Below are 19,344 nucleotides of genomic sequence, written 5' to 3'. Positions count from 1 at the left end.
AGAAGCACTCATGTTTAGCGAGTTGTGCTAAGTATATCCGAAAGACTGTCTTGATCAGCTAACTTGGCAGCTCACTCGCAATGGAAACATCTTAGACGTTGCATCTTCAAATAGGCCGATCTTATCGACAATGTCAGTATAGATACGGGATTAGCAATCGTGATCTCATAATAGCAACTATAGTTAAAGAATGCTATAGGAGTGATTCAGCTACATAGAACAGATAAACAGTTTTTAGCATCTCACTTAGAGAGTGAATTGGCGTCACATAGCACCAATAAGATGGACGTAGAGGGATTATGGCAAAGTTCAAGCAGATTTAAATCATGGTCTGGAGAGTTCAGTGCCTAGTAAAGAGTGCCTATAAAGGAAGGGAAAGACCCACAACGGTTTAATAATGAAACTTGGAAGATGATGATGAAGCAGAAGAGAATGTGCAAATGACGAGAAGCAAATGCTAGTAGAGAATCGCCCGCCTGTGAAAAGATCTATCTTAGCAAAAGATCTGGCAGAAAACCCGAGAAATTTCTAGTCCTATTGTCCTATGTAAACTGTTAAGTGGGTCTAAGGTTTACATTCAGTCCCTTGTTGACCGGATTGGTGTGGCACTTGAAGAGAGCAAAACTAAAGCCGTAATTCTAATTTCGCGTTCAAAAAGTCGTTCAGCAGGAGAATCGTACAAACATATCGTCATCTGACCATCGGACGGACTCCCGTATGGATGACATAGTAATAAACATCCCTGGCATAGAGAAACAACTAAAAGGTTCGAAAGCAGGTAAATCACCACGTCTGCATACAACCTCAATTCACTTTCACAAAGAGTACTCTACGGCATTGACTCCTTACCTACTAGCTTGCTGTTATTGTGAATCTCTGGCCCAGCACAAAGTACCAAGCGATTGGAAAAAAGTACAGATGACTCCTGTATATAAGAAGGGTACAAGAAAGAACCCGCAAAGTGACTGACCAAAATCCCTAACTTTGGTTTGCTGCAGAATCCTTGAACATATTATCAGTTCTAATATAATAAATTTTCGTAGGACTGAGTACCTTATGTTCACGAATCAGCATGGGTTTAGAAAGCATTGCTCGTGCGAAACTCAGTGTGCCTTTTTCTCAGATGGTATACTATGAACAATGGATGAAGAGCAACAGGCAGATTCCATACTCCTAGATTTCCGGAAAGTATTTAACACAGTGCCGCTTTTGCAAAAAATGGTTCAAATGGCTCTGATCACTATGGGACTTAACTTCCGAGGTCATCAGTCCCCTAGAACTTGGAACTACTTAAGCCTAACTAACCTAAGGAAATCACACACATCCATGCCCGAGGCAGGATTCGAACCCGCGACCGTAGCGGTCGCGCGGTTCCAGACTGTAGCGCCTAGAACCGCTCGGCCACTCTGGCCGGCGCCGCTTTGCAGGCTGTTAGCGAAGGTACGAGTATATGGAATAAGGTTAGAGATATGTCAATGGCTCGAAGATTTCTTAAGTAATAGGACACAGTATGTCATCGACGGCGACTGCTCATCAGACATAACGGTATCGTCAGGAGTGCCGATGGAAAGTGTGAGAGGACCGCTGTTGTTCTCTGTATACATAAATGATTGGCGGACGGGGAGGCCAGCAATATGCGGGTGTTTTCTGATGATGCTGTGATGTACGGCAAGGTCTCGAAGTTAAGTGACTGCGGGAAGACACAAGACGACTGAGACAAAATTTCGAGTTGGTGTGATGAATGGCAACTAGCTCTAAACGTAGGAAGATCCTGCTTGACACAGTCACATCGTTTCAATATCTGGGTGTAGTCTGTAGTGTTGCAAAGCAATATGAATTGGAACGAACATGTGAGCATTGTGGTAAGGAAGGGAAAAGGTCGACTTCGATTTAATGGGAGAAATTCTGGGAAGTGTGGTTCACCTGTAAAGAAGATCGCATATAGGACGCTGGTGAACACTTTCCCTGAATAATGTTCGAGTGTTTGGGATCCATACCAGGTCGGACTAAAGGTGGACATCGAAGCAATTCAGAGGCGGGCTGCTAGATTCGTCACTTAAGCATTATGGAGATGCGTCGAAAACCCAAACGGGAATCCCCAGAGGGAAGGTGATGTTCGTTCCGAGGAACACTATTGCGAAAATTTAGGGAATCGACATCTTAAGTTGACGGCCAAATGATTCTACTGCTCTCAAAATATACTGCACATGAGGACCACGAAGATAAGAAATGAGAAATTAGTGCTCATACGGACGAATATAGATAGTCGTTTTTCCCTCGTTCTATTTGCGAGTGGCACAGGAAAGGAAATGAATAGTAATGGTACAGGGTACCATCCATCTCGCTCCATACAGTAGCTTGCTGAGTATCTATTTAGATGTAGACGTTGATACAATAAGACTATCTCCCTTTCTACCCAACGACATACAAAGAATGAGAAGGAAAACAAGCACGAAAATGAACTATCAAAAACCCTTAATTATCTAGAAAAAAGACAATCATCTTAAAAAATAATCTAAAAATTTGCTCACATTGTTAATTATTGAGGTGGTCTCAGTGCATAAGACATCCTGTGTGCACCTTGATTGTTACTGGCTGGTCCTTCTTTGACTCTTCTAGACTCAGCATTATATAGTGAAGATGATGATGTAACTTGCGGTAAGCTCACCCTAGGTGAACCATAGGAGTTCTCGTCAGAATTTGTAACATTGATGAATGGCGTGGTTTCCGTAACCTGGTATGATCTCTGGTATCGGGTTATAAATTTCTTCAGATGTGGACGAATTCGTTACCAAAACCAATTGGCAAGAGCACCATTGGCGAAGAGAAATTTAGTAATGATAGTGTAGGTGGTGCGACATCAAAGTAATGAGACTAATTTTCTTTGCAAGATGTGGCAACCCTGCAGTCGTGCACAGGCACAATATCTTTGACCTTGGTCTATAAGCTGCTTCTAGTCCAAGTGGCACATCGAAGCAACTGCTCAGTCGTGAGTTGTGCTGTAATAAGTTAACAACTGTTTGTGTCTCTCGTCACGGAAATGGAACCGCATAATATTTCGCAACGGTATGCCATTTCCTTTTGCGTTAAATTGGGTGAAAACGCGATGACAACTTATGGTAAGCTTCAGAAGGCTTTGGAGAGGAGGTTATGTCAAGAGCTCAAGTTTTTCGTTGGCATAAAATGTTTGGTGAAGCCAAAACGAATGTCGAAGATGAAGACTGCAGTGGACCACTATCAAGCTTACGGACGGATGTCAACTTGGCCAGGGTTCGTGAACTCGTATGATCTGATCGAAGATTATCCGTGAAAATGATTGCAGAAGAACTCAACATCAATCGAGAAATGGTTTGTCTGATAATAACTGAAGATCTTGGTATGAGAAACATTTGTGCAAAAATGTTCCCCAAAAATCTCACACCACAACACCGAGAAACACGGAAGAACGTGGCAGCCGATCTGTTTGAGCAATCGGAAATCAATCCAGAATTGTTGAGCCGAGTTATCACTGGTGACGAAAGTTGGTTTTTTCAGTACGATCCAGAGACAAAACACCAAAGTTCGCAATGACGCTCAAAGGAGTCACCCAGACCTAAAAAAGCCCGCATATCAAAAGTCAAAAGTGAAATGCATGCTTGTGTGCCTCTTTGATTCCAAGGGAATTGTTGACAAAGAGTGGGTGCCTCCTGGACAAACAGTTAACCAATATTACTACAAAGAAATTTTCGAAATACTTCGTAAAAGAGTTCTTTGTGTCCGTGCCAACATTGCTGATAATAGGATTCTGCATGACGATAATGCGCCATCCCATACTGCTCTGTCAGTACAGCAATTTTTAACCTCAAAACAAATTTCAGTACTACCACAGCCACATTATTCACCAGATATCGCTCTGTGCGACTTTTTCTATTTCCAAGAGTCAAAACGGCGGTCCACAAACACAATTTTCAAACAAGATGTCCAAAAAGCTGTTACGAGGGTCTTGGAGGATATTACAGAAGATTAGTTCCGGAAATGTTACCATCAGTGTCAGAAGCGCTGGAAAAAGTATGTGCAATCAGAAGGGAACTTCTTTGAAGGAGGTAATACTAAACTTGACTGAAACGGTAAGCAACATTTTTTTCACATCAGTCTCATTACTTTATTGTCACACCTCCTATTGCAAAACTCGACATCGTCAGTATTTCCCATATTTCTCACTTTCTGTCACTCTTGCCTTTCTGTTAGATATTCTAATTTCATAACATGAAAATTGGTATTTTTCAGTAATTAATAAATTTCATCCCCCATGATTGATTGATTTTAACAGGAGAGCTAAAACAGCTTAGGTCTAACACGCCACTGCTCGCACCGAAACTAGGTTTATTGCGCGGTATCGCTCCCTGTATATCTAGTAAAGCCAACCAATGCGCTTAAATAGTGCAGGGAGTCCCTCTACCAGTTTTGTGTTAGACACAATTTCTTCAGGTCTAGTTGTCCCGAAGATTCTGTATTTTTTAACCACCAATGCCATGCATTCAAAGATTAGGTGTGATGCAGTTTCTTCACCCTCATCACAGATCCTACATTTAGGGTCCTCTTCCATTATACCCATTGTGTGTAGGTGTTTTTTGAAGTTCCCATGGCCAGACATCAGTCCATTCATGAGTCTCATCTCTTTCCTGTTCGATCCCAGGATTACAGAGCTTCTTTTAAAACATGGCTTGGGCATCATTACCTTACCATGTTTTTGTTTATGGACCTTGGTGCTGTTTCCTAAGCCAGTTCCGTAGTTCTAATTTGATCATAGCTTTGGTGATTTTCAAGACAGGTTCCGGTCTAATAAATGGAGTTGTTGCTCCCATCCTAGCCACTCTATCGGCTCGTTCATTGCCACAGATCCCTGAGTGGCCAGGGACCCACACTAGGTACACCCTATTGCTTCCCCCTAGCTCCACCAGAGCCCTGTGGCAATCTGCAACAATCTTAGATCTTGTTGCAGGAGCTGCCAATGATTTCAGGGCTGCCTGGTTGTCTGAATAGATGTAGATGGTACGGTCATTGTAGCACCTACTCATATTCTCCTCCACACAAGCCCTGATTGCAGTAATTTCGGCTTGGAATACAGAGGCCAGTTTCCCTAGAGAGATGCTGCTCTTCAGTCTTGGCTGAACCCCGTACAACCCTGCCCCAATGCCTTGATCTGTTTTCGACTCATCAGTGAACCAAACGATGTCCCCCCAAACGGTGTCGAACTGTTTTCTCCCACTGCTCCCTAATTCCAATTATTATGTTGTAAGGCTTGTCGAAGGAGGGGCCCCTCTATGCCCACACCACCGTGGTGACCGCCGGCCAACGTGGCCGTGCGGTTAAAGGCGCTGCAGTCTGGAACCGCAAGACCGCTACGGTCGCAGGTTCGAATCCTGCCTCGGGCATGGATGTTTGTGATGTCCTTAGGTTAGTTAGGTTTAACTAGTTCTAAGTTCTAGGGGACTAATGACCTCAGCAGTTGAGTCCTATAGTGCTCAGAGCCATTTGAACCACCGTGGTGACCAAACCAAAAGTTCTACTGTCACCTCCATATAACATGGTAGTTTTTGAATCAGGAGTCACAGGATGCGGGCTGTGATGTTATCCATGCGTCTGGGTAAAATTACTCATTAACATGGTCCATCAGGAGATAGAAAGTGGACGAAAGCGATCGAAGGGTAGCGGTTGTAAGGGCAGAGGAAAGAAGTGCCAAGGCAAGCGCCAAGGGAAAAAAACCTCTGCGACAGAAGGACGGGTAGTAATGGCAGTAGCGGCTTGCTATCTCCGACAGTGCATGCAAGGTGTGGTTATGTTAGTGCATGGTATCGTGCATTGTTACCTTTGTCGTTGCTGGAGCTCGTTGCGGGGCTTGCTGCAGTTGCTGCGTCCTTGCAACAGTTCAGGGTCATTGTACATTAGTGGGCGATCGGTCATAGATCGGTTCACAGACAGTGTAGGGGGTGTGTGTGGTTTTTCGGTTGGTCGAACATCTGGGGTTACCAGTAGTAGCTGTTTTGCAGGGGCTCGCCAGTACTGTCGTGTTAGCGTGCTATGGACCATAGATGTTTAGTTCCTAGTCAGTAGTGTCTTTGGTCTGTTATGCTTCCATCTATGGTTGTGGTAGTAGTTACACAGAGAATGGATAAACGGGTTGCGCGAGTGTCTCGTGTTATTGTACAGTCGTGTGGAGAGTTTTTGGAATACCTTCAAGATAGTATCTAGCCGGTATTCCCGGTGAAGGTCCGCGATACGTGTGTAGCGCGGAGCGTTGCTTATGAGTTTGAGTACTTTGTTCTGTATGAGCTGCAGATCGCGCAGGCGAGTTGGCGCAGCGTATGCCCAGACAGGGGCTGCGTACGTCATCAGGGGTCTAATAAGTGTCATGTACATGGACCTAGACACTCTCCTATTCAGCGTGCTACGCCTGTTAAGCATAGGGTAGAGTTGCTTGAGCCTCGCGTTTGTTTTGTTGGTCACGTGTTGAATGTGGTCCCCCCAAAGTAATTTCCTGTCCAGCAGACACCGATGTATTTGACCTTCTCGCGGAAACGTATTGGGCGTGTGTGTAGTGTTATAGGGTGGCAGTGCTGATGTTTGCGCAGTTGCTTCGGTCTTCTAGTGAACAGAACGGCCTCGCACTTGTCGACGTTTACTCTAACACGCCATTTCACCAGCCAAGACTCCGCCGTTCTGAGTGCACTCTGTAGTCGTGAATTAATGTCAGACGGCTTCCAACCTTGCGCAAGGATGGCGGTGTCATCCGCATAGATTGCCACCGTCGTGTTGTGAGTAACTGGGAGGTCGTTAATGTACAGGTTAAACAGTAAGGGCCCTGGGATGCTTCCTTGGGGTACTCCTGCCTGGATACCATGTCGTGTCGATTGTTTGCCCTTCACGTCGGTGTTGAAACTACTGTCCGTGAGATATGAGTGTATGAGATGTACGAGTCCGTCGGGGAACCCTGCGTCGCTGAGTTTGCGTATTAGGCCACTTTGCCATAGACGATCGAAAGCCTTTTAGATGTCCAGGAACACCGCCCCAGTCGCTCTGTTTGTGTTGTATAAGTGTGTTATGTATTCAACGACGCAGAGGAGTTGTTGTGTTGTTGAGTGGTGATTCCTGAAACCGAATTTCTCGCTCTCATGGTGTCGTTTGTGATACAGTGCCTGGTGAGTCGTTTTAATATTACCTTCTTAACGATCTCGCTGAGCGCGCTCAGCAGACTGATGGGTCGGTAATTTTGTGGGAGGGAGTGGTCGTTCCCCGGCTTCCTGAACGTCAGGACATTGGCCGTCTTCCAAAAGGCGGGGAAGTGTTGGTGCTTGAGTATGGCATTCGTGATGTGCGTTAGGTAGTCTACAGCTTTGTCCGTGAACTCCTGGAGGACACAGTTTTGAATGCCATCGAGACCAGGGGCCTTAAAAGTGGTGGTATGCATGATGGCCCATTTGACTTCAGTTGTACTAGCTTGTCGGATGATGTTGCGCGCTGGTTGGGCCAGGATGCGTGTGACCTCCTGGTCGGTAGCAAGTGTCAACGCTGGGTCTGAGGGATCCAGGTTCGGTGTGAATGACGCTGCGAGTGTGAGGGCCATCAGTTCCGCTTTTTCTTCCGCAGAATATGCTGGTCCGTCGGGTCCTTGTAACATGGGGGTGAACAGTTTCTCCCTGGTGAAGTGTCGGGCCAGCTGCCACACGCCAGGTCGCGTGGTGTCCAGCCCTTCGAGTTTCTGGTGCCACCGGAGGCTTGTCGAAGCAGTTGGGAGTTATTGTATAGCCGATGGGCATTTCCCCACCCATACCTATATTTACCTCACTCACTATGTTAGTGTGTGATTCTGGATCTCCGAATGAGACCCAGTTTTGGCAAGTTTTAAGTCTGTATGCCCCAGCTGCTGCCTCCATCTTAACCCAAAGGTGAAGTGGAGGCATATCCAGCATGGCTTCCTTTCCAGCGGTTGGTGTGCTGCTAATTCCACCCATTATGACTAAGCAGGCCAATCTCTGCACCTTAGCAAGCGCTTTAGCAGGAATCCGCTGTTCTACTTTCTTCCACCATACTACGGCCCCATAGGAAATCCTAGATCTAACCACTGTGGTGTATATCCAGCGCATACCCCTGTGGCTTAGGCCCCAGTTTTTGCCACAAGCCCTCCTAGTACTCACTAAAGTGCTTTTTGCCTTGGAGCAGATACTCTTAATAGGAGGGGTCCATGTTAGCTTCTCATCCAAGGTTACCCCTAGATATTTCACTATCCCCTTCACAGGTAGAGTTTCATCGAAGAGCTTTAGATTCCAACTTGCATGCTGAATACCTCTCTTCGTAAATAGCAAAACAACAGTCTTCTTAGGATTAACTCTCAGATCCTGTTTAATGCATCATTTTTGCATAATGTCCAACCCTCCTTGTGCCATATTCCTCACTGTGTCAGTGAATTTGCCAAGTATTACTATGACAAGGTCATCTGCGCGTCCTTGGCAGACGCATTGTCTGGGATTTAGTTCATCAATGAGTTCGTTCACCACTAGATTCCACAATAGAGGAGACAAAACTCCTCCTTTTGGGCAGCCTCTAGTGGTCTTAGTTACCATCTTTTCATTCATCATGCTAGCCTCTACCTTCCTTCCACTAAGCATGGCTCTGGTCCACCTACATATAGCGGTCCCCAGGTCATACACCTCTGATGCCCTTACCATGGAATCGAAGGTCGTGTTACTAAAGGCCCCCTCGATATCGAGGAAGTTGCAGAGGGCTATTTCTTGGAAGTGAAGTGCTTTTTCCACCTTTCCGACGAGTTGGTGGAGAGCTGTCTCACATGATTTACCTGGTTGGTATGCGTTTTGGTTCAGATGTAGAGTGACCCTACTTAGCCTCCTCTCCCCAACGTATACATTAACCAGTTTTTCCAATGTTTTGAGAATGAAGGAGGACAGACTGATTGGTCTCATATTCTTCGCCTTGGTATGATCAGCTCTCCCTGGAATGAAGACAACCTTCACTGCCCTCCAAACATTGGGAATGATTCCTACCGCTAAGCTAACCCTAAATAGCCTGCATACGATTCTCATAAGCTATCCTCCTGCCTGTTGCAGGAGAGCTGGAAAAATTCCATATGGGTCAGGTGACTTGAACGGCTGGAATGTGCCCATCGCCCACTGGATTTTGTTGAAGTTCACACACTCTTTGGCCGAGTCCCAGTCCTCTCTTCGAGTGTCTGAGAACCGTTGTCTCTCTGTGGTCTGTGTTATCCGGCAGAGCATATTGAGGAAAGCGAGTTTTGAGGAGCCATTTCAGAGTCTCATGTGCTGTCTTGGTATATTCCCCATCCTCCTTCCTCAACGTACCTCCTGGATTAATTGGTACTCTAACGAGAATCTTGTTAAGTCTGGATTGTGCAGCCATGCCTTCCACTTCCTCACAGAATGCCTTCCAGGATGCCTCCTTTGCGTGTCTCATCGCAAGATTGTAACTGACAAGGGCCTCACGATATTTAGCACATTGTCCTTTACATCTCGCAATATTAAACAGTCTCCGTACCTGGTTTCTTTGCGTTTTCAGTTTGTTATTCTACCAAGGAACACTCCTATTTGTACACTTCCTGATGATTGTGCAGTTGTCCTGATATGAGGTCACTATGGTAGAGGTAACAGCCTCTGCTACTTCCTCAGATTCTACTGGCTTCCTTATTGTGGCTTTAAATTCCGATAAGCCTAAGTAAAGGTCCCTCCTATATGTCTCCCAGTCTGTTTTCCTGGGATTTCTGTAAGTCATGGTCTGTCTGATTCCCATTTCAACCTTGAATTTAATGTACATGTGGTCCGATGAGGATGACTCCAACACCACATGCCATTGTTTGACATAGCTACCCAAGGTCATGGAACCAAATGTTAAGTCAATTACTTCTTCCCTTCTGCAATTCCTGAATGTAGGTCCTTGCCCCTATTCAGGACCTCTAAGTTGTTAGCTAAGAGGAATTCAAGAAGGTATTCACCTCTACTGTTGGTGTCCTTACTGCCCCACACTAGGTTGTGGACATTGGCGTCGCACCCTACCAGCAGTTGGTCACCTTGCCGGTGACAAGTCCCTATCAGTCACCTCACCTCCAAGGGATGGGGAGAACTGTCTTCGTAAGGAAGGTATGCTGAGGCCCAGATAATTTCCCCCGTGATAACTTCCTCACATTGCTGCAGTTTGATGGTCACTAAGTCCCTAGAGCAGAAATCCATCATTGGCATGAAAGAAATACCATTTCTAACATAGATGCATGTTTTGGAGTTTCTTAGATTCCTAGCACAGATCAGCTTACCTCCAGTGCCTCCGAGGCTCGATACTCTCCCTTTGTATAAAGAGGTTTCATGTATCAGGGCCACGTCCACTTCCTGTCTCCCTAGGCAGCAGCTCAGGACAGCAGAAGCCCCTTTACTGTGTTGCAGATTAATCTGCATCACCTCCAGGCTCCGTCTTACTGCCATCTTTGAGGTCTTTGAGAACCCTCATGGTGACCTGCGAGAACCCTAAAAACAGTTTCAGGTCCTACTCCCGCATCGCCTTGAGGGACCTCTCACCAACTTCCACCACCAGGGATCGTCCTTCCAGAGCAACCTTCTGGTTAATCACTCCCCAGTCTTCTGTCGGGACTTTTGGGTTCTGGGCCCCTATTTTTCCGAACAGTCTTTGGAGAGACTTCCTTAAGGATCTAGGGTACCCATAATGATATCTTTGCGGTCTTAAGAAGCTCTGCTGCCATCTTGACCAGCAGCTTCGCATCTTCCCATCTTCTATCATGGGCACCTTGTCCTTGAGTCATTCTACTTTGTGCACCCCCTTACAGACAAAAATGAGTGCACCATGATCTAAATAGACCCTCCTGAAGTTGGGACCTGGGCCAGCATCCCCCCCCACCCCCCTCAATTTTTTCGAAGAGGTCCATCTGTACTAGTTCTTCCTGCTGCGAGGTAATACCCACCAGCAGATAACCTTCCTGGATAACTGCCATCCTAAAAACCGAGACTGCAGTACTCTTGGTCTGTTTCCCTATTTCTTGCCTTGGTTTTTTCTGGACTCGCTTTTCCAGCGAGGAGGGAGTCTTTGATTCCTCCTTTATCGGCTTGCTACCTGTCTTTGCCGTTGTGTGCGTCTACGTGGCCCCTCCAACCTTCCTTTTCCCTCTGTTCCCTGAATAGCTTCCTCCTTTGGGCCCCAGACAAGCCTTTGATCTTAATCTGGTCTAGCTTCTTGGTTACAGTTCCCACTTCTGGCTCAGGTCTAGACCCTGATTCAGTAGTGGGAATGCCTTCTATCGGTTCAGTCCCTGATGTCTGGGTATCTGAGGTCTCAATTTGCCCCCCAGTTTCTTTTTCTTTTTCTGTAGTCATGTCCATGTTGGTCCCACGAGATTTGGGGATATAGAAGGTCCACACCACGAATACCCCGTGCATTGTAAGGCTAATTACTCAGGGAGGTCGCCCAGTATCCTTGAGGCTCCATTTGCGCCACATCTTCCTATATGCCACATACCCCTCAGCACGAATCGCATCACACCTTGGGTTGGGTCAGGGAATAGAGTAGGACTAGGAGTGGATAGGGAAGATGGGATGATGTGGGACACTCTTAGTCTGATCCATCTGCTGGGGCCTTTCCGGCAGTAGGTCATCTGCCTTCGGTATAAGCCTCAGCTTCCTGCAGATACGCAAGCCCCTCCAACCGCACGGACATTGCTTCATCAGGGTGGTGTCCCGCAGAGAGGTCTCCCCCCATGACCCATGGACCTTGCTGTTGGTGGGGAGGCTTTCATGCCTCATTTATACATATAGCTGTACCGTAGATGCAACCACAATGGAAGAGCATCTGTTGAGAGGCCACACAAACGTATAGTTCCTGAAGAGGGCAGCAGCCTTTTCAGTAGTTGTAGGAGCAACAGTCTGGATAATTGACTCATCTGGCCTTGTAACACTAACCAAAACGGCCTTGCTCTCCTGGTACTGCGAACGGCTGAAAGCAAGGGGAAACTACAGCCATAATTTTTCCAGAGGGCATGCAGCTTTACTGTATAGTTAAATGATGATGGCGTCCTCTTGGGTAAAATATTCTGGAGGTAAAATAGTCCCCCATTCGGATCTCTAGGTGGGGACTACACAGGAGGACGTCGTTATCAGGAGAAAGAAAACTGTCGTTCTATGTATCGGTGTGTCGATTGTCAGATCCCTTAATCGCTCAGGTAGGTTAACAAATTTAAAAAGGGAAATGAATAGGTTAAAGTTGGATATAGTGGGAATTAGTGAAGTTCGGTGGCAAGAGGAAGAAAACTTCCGATCAGGTGAATACAGGGTCATAAATAAAAAATCTAATAGGGGTAATGCAGGAGTAGGCTTAATAATGAATAAAATAAATAGGAATGCGGGTAAGCTACTGCAAACAGCATAGTGAATGCATTATTGTAGCCAAGGCAGATACGAAGCCCATGCCTACCACAGTAGTACAAGTTTATATGCCAACTAGCCCCGCAGATGAAGAAGAGATTGATGAAATGTATAATAAGATAAAAGAAATTATTAAGATACTGAAGAGAGAAATGGTTCAACTGGCTCTGAGCACTATGCGACTTAACTTCTGAGGTCATCAGTCGCCTAGAACTTAGAACTAATTAAGCCTAATTAACCTAAGGACATCACACACATCCATGCCCGAGGCAGGATTCGAACCTGCGACCATAGCGGTCGCTCGACTCCAGACTGTAGCGCCTAGAACCGCACGGCCACGCCGGCCAGCAGTGAAGAGAGATGAAAATTTAAGAGTCATGGGTGACTGGAATTCGGTAGTAGGAAAAGGAAGAGAAGGAAACGTAGTAGGCGAATATGGAATGGGGGTAAGGAATGGAAGAGGAAGCCGTCTGGTAGAATTTTGCTCAGAGTGTAATTTAATCATAGCTAACACTTGGTTCAAGAATCATGCTAGAAAGTTGTATACATGGAAGAGCTGGAGATATTACAAGGTTTCAGATAGATTATGTAATGGTAAGACAGAGATCCAGAAACCAGGTTTTAAACTGTAAGACATTTCCAGGGGCAGATGTGGACTCTGACCACAATTTATTGGTCATGAACTGCAGATTAAAACTGAAGAAACTGCAAAAAAGTAGGAATTTAAGGAGATGGGACCTGGATAAACTGACAGAATCAGAGGTTGTAGGGAGTTTCAGAGAGAGCATTAGGCAACGATTGACGAGAATTGGGGCAAGATATACAGTAGAACATGAATGGGTAGCTTTAAGAGATGAAACAGTGAAGGCAGCAGAGGATTAAATAGGTCAAAAGAGGAGGGCTAGTAGGAATCCTTGGGTAACATATTTTGAATTTAATTGATGAAACGGCAAAATATAAAAATGCAGTAAATGAAGCAGACAAAAAGGAATTCAAATGTCTCAAAAATGAGATCCACAAGAAGTGCAAAATGGCTCAGCAGAGATGGCTGGAGGACAAATGTAAGGATGTAGGGGCTTATCTCACTAGGGGTAAGGTAGATACTGCCCACAGGAAAATTAAAGAGACCTTTGGAGAAAAGAGAACCACTTGTATGAATATCAAGAGCTCAGAAGGAAACCCAGTTCTAAGCAAAGAAGGGAAAGCAGAAAGGTTGAAGGATTATATAGAGGGCGTATACAAGGGCGATGTACTTGAGGACAATATTATGGAAATGGAAGAGAATGTAAATGCAGATGAAATGAGAGATATGACACTGCGTGAAGAGTTTGACAGAGCACTGAAAGACCTGAGTTGAAACAAGGCCCTGGCAGTAGACAACATTCTATTATAACTACTGATAGCCTTGGGAGAGCCAGCCCTGACAAAACTCTACCATCTGGTGAGCTAGATGTTTGAGACAGTGGAAATACCCTCAGATTTCAAGAAGAGTACAATAATTCCTATCCCAAAGAAAGCAGGTGTTGACAGATGTGAAAATTACCAAACTATCAGTTTAATAAGTCATGGCTGCAAAATACTAACACGAATTCCTTACAGACGAATGGAAAAACTGGTAAAAGCCTACCTTGGGGAAGATCAGTTTGGATTTCTTTAAAATATTGGAACATGTGAGGCAATACTGACCCTACGACCCATCTTAGAGGATAGATTAAGGAAAGGCAAGTCTACGTTTCTAGCATTTGTAGACTTAGAGAAAGCTTTTGACAATGTTGACTGGAATACTCTCTTTTAAATTCTGAAGATGGCCGGGGTCAAATACGGGGAACGAAAGACTATTTACAATTAGTACAGAAACCAGATGGCAGTTATAAGAGTCGATGGGCATGAAAGGGAAGCAGTGGTTGGGAAGGGAGTGAGACAGGGTTGTAGGCTCTCCCCAATGTTATTCAATCTGTATATTGAGCAAGCAGTAAAGGAAACAAAAGAAAAATTTGGAGTAGGAATTAAAATCCACCCAGAAGAAACAAAAACTTTAAGGTTCGCCAATGATATTGTAATTCTGTCAGAGACAGCAAAGGACCTGGAAGAGCAGTGTCTTGAAAGGAAGATATAAGATGAACATCAACAAAAGCAAAACGAGGATAATGGAATGTAGTCGAATTAAATCGGGTGATGCTGAGGGAATTAGATTAGGAAATGAGACACAAAGTAGTAAAGGATTTTTGCTATTTGGGGAGCAAAATAACTGATGATGGTAGAAGTAGAGAGGATATAAAATGTAGACTGGCAATGACACGGAAAGCGTTTCTGAAGATGAGGGATTTGTTAACGTCGAGTATATATTTAAGTATCAGGATATCGTTTCTGAAAGTATTTCTATGGAGTGTAGCCATGTATGGAAGTGAAACATGGACGATAAATAGTCTGGACAAGAAGAGAATGGAAGCTTTCGAAATGTGGTGTCACAGAAGAATGCTGAAGATTAGATGGGTAGATCACATAACTGATGAGGAGGTATTCAATATAATTGGGGAGAAGAGAAATTCGTGGCACAACTTGACTAGAAGAAGGGATCGGTTGGTAGGACATGTTCTGAGGCATCAAGGATCACCAATTTAGTATTGGAGGGTAGCGTGGAGGGTAAAAATAGTAGAGAAAGACCAAGAAATGAATACACTACGCAGATTTAAAAGAATGTAGGTTGCAGTAGGTACTGGGAGATGAAGAAGCTTGCACAGGATAGAGTAGCATGGAGAGCTGCATCAAACCAGTCTCTGGACTGAAGACCACAGCAACAACAACAATAAATTTCTTAAATTTTCTGGTAGTTATTGGAAATATGAATAAGTAACCATCAAGAACACTTCAGTATACAACTTACAAGTAACAATATTGTTGACAGGTCTGATGCAACAATTAAGTAGTTTAAAACTACCGGGTACGAATAATAACCTAAACGGTAATTTTGTTCTAATATTTCGGTTGTCTTATTTTCTCATACTCCTCTCCAAATTTCGTTCTTCTTTATTCATTTCCGTCCTTTTATTCTGACATCTTCTTGTGTCTCAGTTCATTCTGCTTCTGTTACAGGGAGGCTCCGTGGACCGTAGGGTCCCATTCGCCATCTTGTCGGCGATGAACCTGCTGGGAGCATTCTCAGTATCCTTCTTGCCGGAAACTGCGCTGGAGAAGTTGCCAGAGTCGCTGCAGGACGCTGCCCTCTTTGGGAAAGGCCGCCCCTACTGGAGTTGGAGACTTACGCCCTCGCCTTCATACGTTCAAGAATAATAGGTTCCCTCGAGTTCGGCACAATCTCCCTTTTTATCTTGCATACTCGGGAATGAGGAACAGTTTGTCTACTCAAATACGGAAAACAGCTTTAGCGATCATGCTCAGACTGGCTGGTCGCACCTGACCAACGACTTTAAACAGGGACGACTCTTGTGTGGGAGATAACGAGGCTGCCAGGTACATCACAATATTTGTGACATGGGAGATACGTACTTTAGAAAAAACTTAGAAAATCTCAATATTTATGTTCGGTATTCGTTGCTTTCCCTCCACGTCACAAAAAAAGAAAGAAATGCTCCTGTTTCAAAGCAGCTACAGCCTACGTATGAACTAACTAGATTACGACGCACACAGTGCTTTGTCATCACGTAATAAGAGCATTCGATGGCTCTGAACGTCCATGTCACAGGCCCAACGAGCTGGTTCAGATGTGCCTTCAACAAAAGATAGCTCTCTGTTGTTAAGATATATGGAAACTGCCTTACCACTTGTGCCCAAATTTGCCTTCCGCCCTGATATTTGCCAACTCACAGTTGCCCCTCTGGTGAGGAGGAACCATCTAATTTGTGCACAACTGAAAGTTCAGATATCTCAAGTTTCTTAGTGGATCCCAGTGGAACCAAAGCTCTTCAGGTACCACAACGTGAATGAAGTCGTGGTCAAACAGCCTGAAACCTCTCGATTAGCATTTCTAGCTTTTTCCGAACAGTGGCCAGTTCCCCTTGTAATTGTAGGAAAGAAGTATAGTCACTATCCGTCTCCCGCAACGTACAAATCTGAGAAGGGTTTTAAGTCGAGTCATCATACAATCATCTAAATGAAGACCGAACGAAGTCTCCTAAAATAGATTAAACTACGGCAATTTGATGCTAATCTACTGAATTTACGAACTAAAGAGAATAAAAAGAAGAAAATAGGAACGAATCCAGGCGTATTTAGACAGCAATAACATTTTACTCGTATGAATTACACACACTGAGCACGTTTACACCGAACAGATACACACAGTATGGGAAAAGTTAAAGTCTTACGCAAGTCTGTTGAAAATAATCTAAAAGTGATGTATTTATCAATTATTCCTGATTGTACACCCGATGTCAGACATATAGAGCAAATTACCGCGATCACTAAAATTGTTTATATTGTCAGATAAACTGTTGGACCCTCCGTGGATACGTCGTAATTAATCAGCTGCAGGAAATATTACTTGAAGATTTACGTAGACAAGATATGATCATCGGAACAAACAACATGACCGAAGGAAAGTATTCATAAGAAATTTGGGAATTGTTTATGTAAACCCCTGTGAATTTTATGTTTCTTCCACTTTGAATCATGAGAAGAATTGATCCGCTTCCTAGTGTGTGGAAATGATCTCTTTCTTATTTTGTGTTGTTCAGTATCTCAGTATCGTCCATCAGATTATTCACGGCACCACGATAGCCTCTAGAGTCATGTACAACCACCAATAGTAAAACCTTTAAGTAATAGTCTTTGACTAAATGTAATAATTTTCATACTTCTCCTAGATAAAGTTTTTCAGATGTGTATTAGATCACAAAAGAAACGTTCTTCGAAATTCGTGTCCTATGATAACAAGGGCAGTAGCCCATGGACTGCTTACAAAAAACTCCTCTTTCAAGTTTGTCGTCACCATTTGACATTGTACAAAGTCAACATGACCAGTCAAACTAGAGTTTAACGTCACATGGATGACGACATCTTTAGAGGGGGATAGAGGAAGAATGAAGCAGCAAATCTTTCGATTCCTTTCAAAGGAACCATCCTGGTATTCGCCTTAAAAGAATTACGGTAATCGTGGAAAACTTTAGTCTACCTTAGTCTGGTCAATGAGTCAGATTGCTCGATATGTAATAGATCAATGTCTCCATTCTAATTGTAATAAATGAACTGGAAAATACCGAATAATATTTCAAGAAATAGTTGAGCGATTTGTAGTTTTAGAAATTTTATTGTAGGTGCAGGACAGTTGGTTAAGGAAATTGAGATTTCAGTCAAAACTTACTTGGAGGTAAAGAAATTCGTTCAATTACGAATCAACATAGGAAATCTCTACTGACTCCAAACAAAAATTTAGAGCAAACATATAATACTATATACTGGACGTTGAGGAAATAGTCAAGTACTATCATTTAATGGTAAACGTGGTAGGTGTCTTTAAGGATCCAATAAAGAAAAGACCCAAGTAAATAATGGACCCTTGATACTGCTGGGAAAAGCTTTAAGGCAGCCGAAGGTGAGAGGAATTTTTTTCCTATTCCCTTGAAGGACATAGTTGTTGCTGGACTTCGCGCAGAACTGTCATAAGTAACCAATATCATAATAGAAACCAACACTTGAAATGTGGGCTGTTCTATCTGGCATAACAAGTGGAAAAATGGGTGTCCTTATCTGATTATAGTCCTCTGATTATAGTCCTCCTTAGGTTGTAAGGCAACTGGATATTCTCTCCAAAAAAAGTCCCATCCGCAATCCCTATGTCCCATTTCCGGCTGAGAGTTGGCTGAAAAGAACAGAATTCTCCAATGAGCCAAATCTAAAACAGTCTACAGTGATACATAGACAAAAAAACTGAATTCAAATTAGTGACATACATGCTACAAACTCAGCACAATACTACCTACAAACATATGTAACTACTCATCGTGGTAATCGGGATTGGTAGTTTTGTTAAATTCTATATTTACAGTGATTAATCAAAAAAATAAATACTGAATCTGCAATATTATTCACACTGTTAAGTATTTGGGCTAGCATGGCACTCTGAAATAACCCAATACTACGATAACATACTTACGGACATGGGCTATTCCGAAGTAAGCACGAAATAATATTTAATACACAGCTCGCGACTCACCGCCTTCTATTGTGGAGAGAAAATATGCGTGCTTTTACGCAAACTGTAATGATTAATGTGATTCTTAGGGGCTACTGGTCATTTATGTAGCAATTTTCCCAAAGAAAATGAGATATTTTTTATGCTTATTAAACGGAATATTTTTCTGTATTTACTGTTTGTTATCTGCAACGCAAAAACTGAGAAGAATCTCATCTGCCGTTAAACGGGCAATCTTAAACACACTGAACTCATTCAGTACGAAAACATTAATGAATGGAATTTGTCGTTACTTTACTAGCTTTGAAACTATTAAAAGATCAAAACAGAGACGTCTCCCGCATTTACATTTAATATTACAGACTGAATTTCTAACTAAAAATTGTCGTCAGCGTAATGCCCGAAAAAACTACTGCTAGGGAAAGAGCTTTCCGCAACACGAAGTTCTGAAATAGAGTTATTAATTACAATTAATGGTGGCTATTATGGTAGGTGCTCACAACTTCAATAACCAACACTTTCTAATAACAATTGGACATATATTCTGATAACTTACATTAAATATCCGACTTGCTAAAATGGCGGACATCCGCTGGAGGAAAACAAGCTAGAAGAAAAGAAAATCTAATCCAAAAAAACATTATCTCTGTTCTTCTTCATCACGTTACACAGATAATATGTACAAAAAGGCTATTTGTTAAACGCATCGCCGTTTGCGAACATTACAGATAATAAACAACACTTCTTAACGTTTGATATTCATCG

The 19,344-nt window shown here is 43.6% G+C and overlaps 1 protein-coding gene across 1 annotated transcript in view; it reads left to right on the top strand.

Moving 5' to 3' along the window:
• LOC124789293 (solute carrier family 22 member 7-like) overlaps nt 1-18,669 on the top strand; it is a 237,824-nt gene extending 219,155 nt beyond the window's left edge. Inside the window, exon 9 of the mRNA XM_047256604.1 lies at nt 15,522-18,669. Coding sequence (XP_047112560.1) covers nt 15,522-15,719 — 198 coding nt within the window. The 3' untranslated portion in view covers nt 15,720-18,669. The remainder of the gene's footprint in view (nt 1-15,521) is intronic.
• Nucleotides 18,670-19,344: the final 675 nt, after the last annotated feature.

The sequence above is a fragment of the Schistocerca piceifrons genome, chromosome 3 (genome assembly GCF_021461385.2).
Source record: "Schistocerca piceifrons isolate TAMUIC-IGC-003096 chromosome 3, iqSchPice1.1, whole genome shotgun sequence".
In the NCBI taxonomy this organism is placed as follows: Eukaryota; Metazoa; Arthropoda; class Insecta; order Orthoptera; family Acrididae; genus Schistocerca; species Schistocerca piceifrons.
This window is presented reverse-complemented; position numbering and strand designations above follow the sequence as displayed.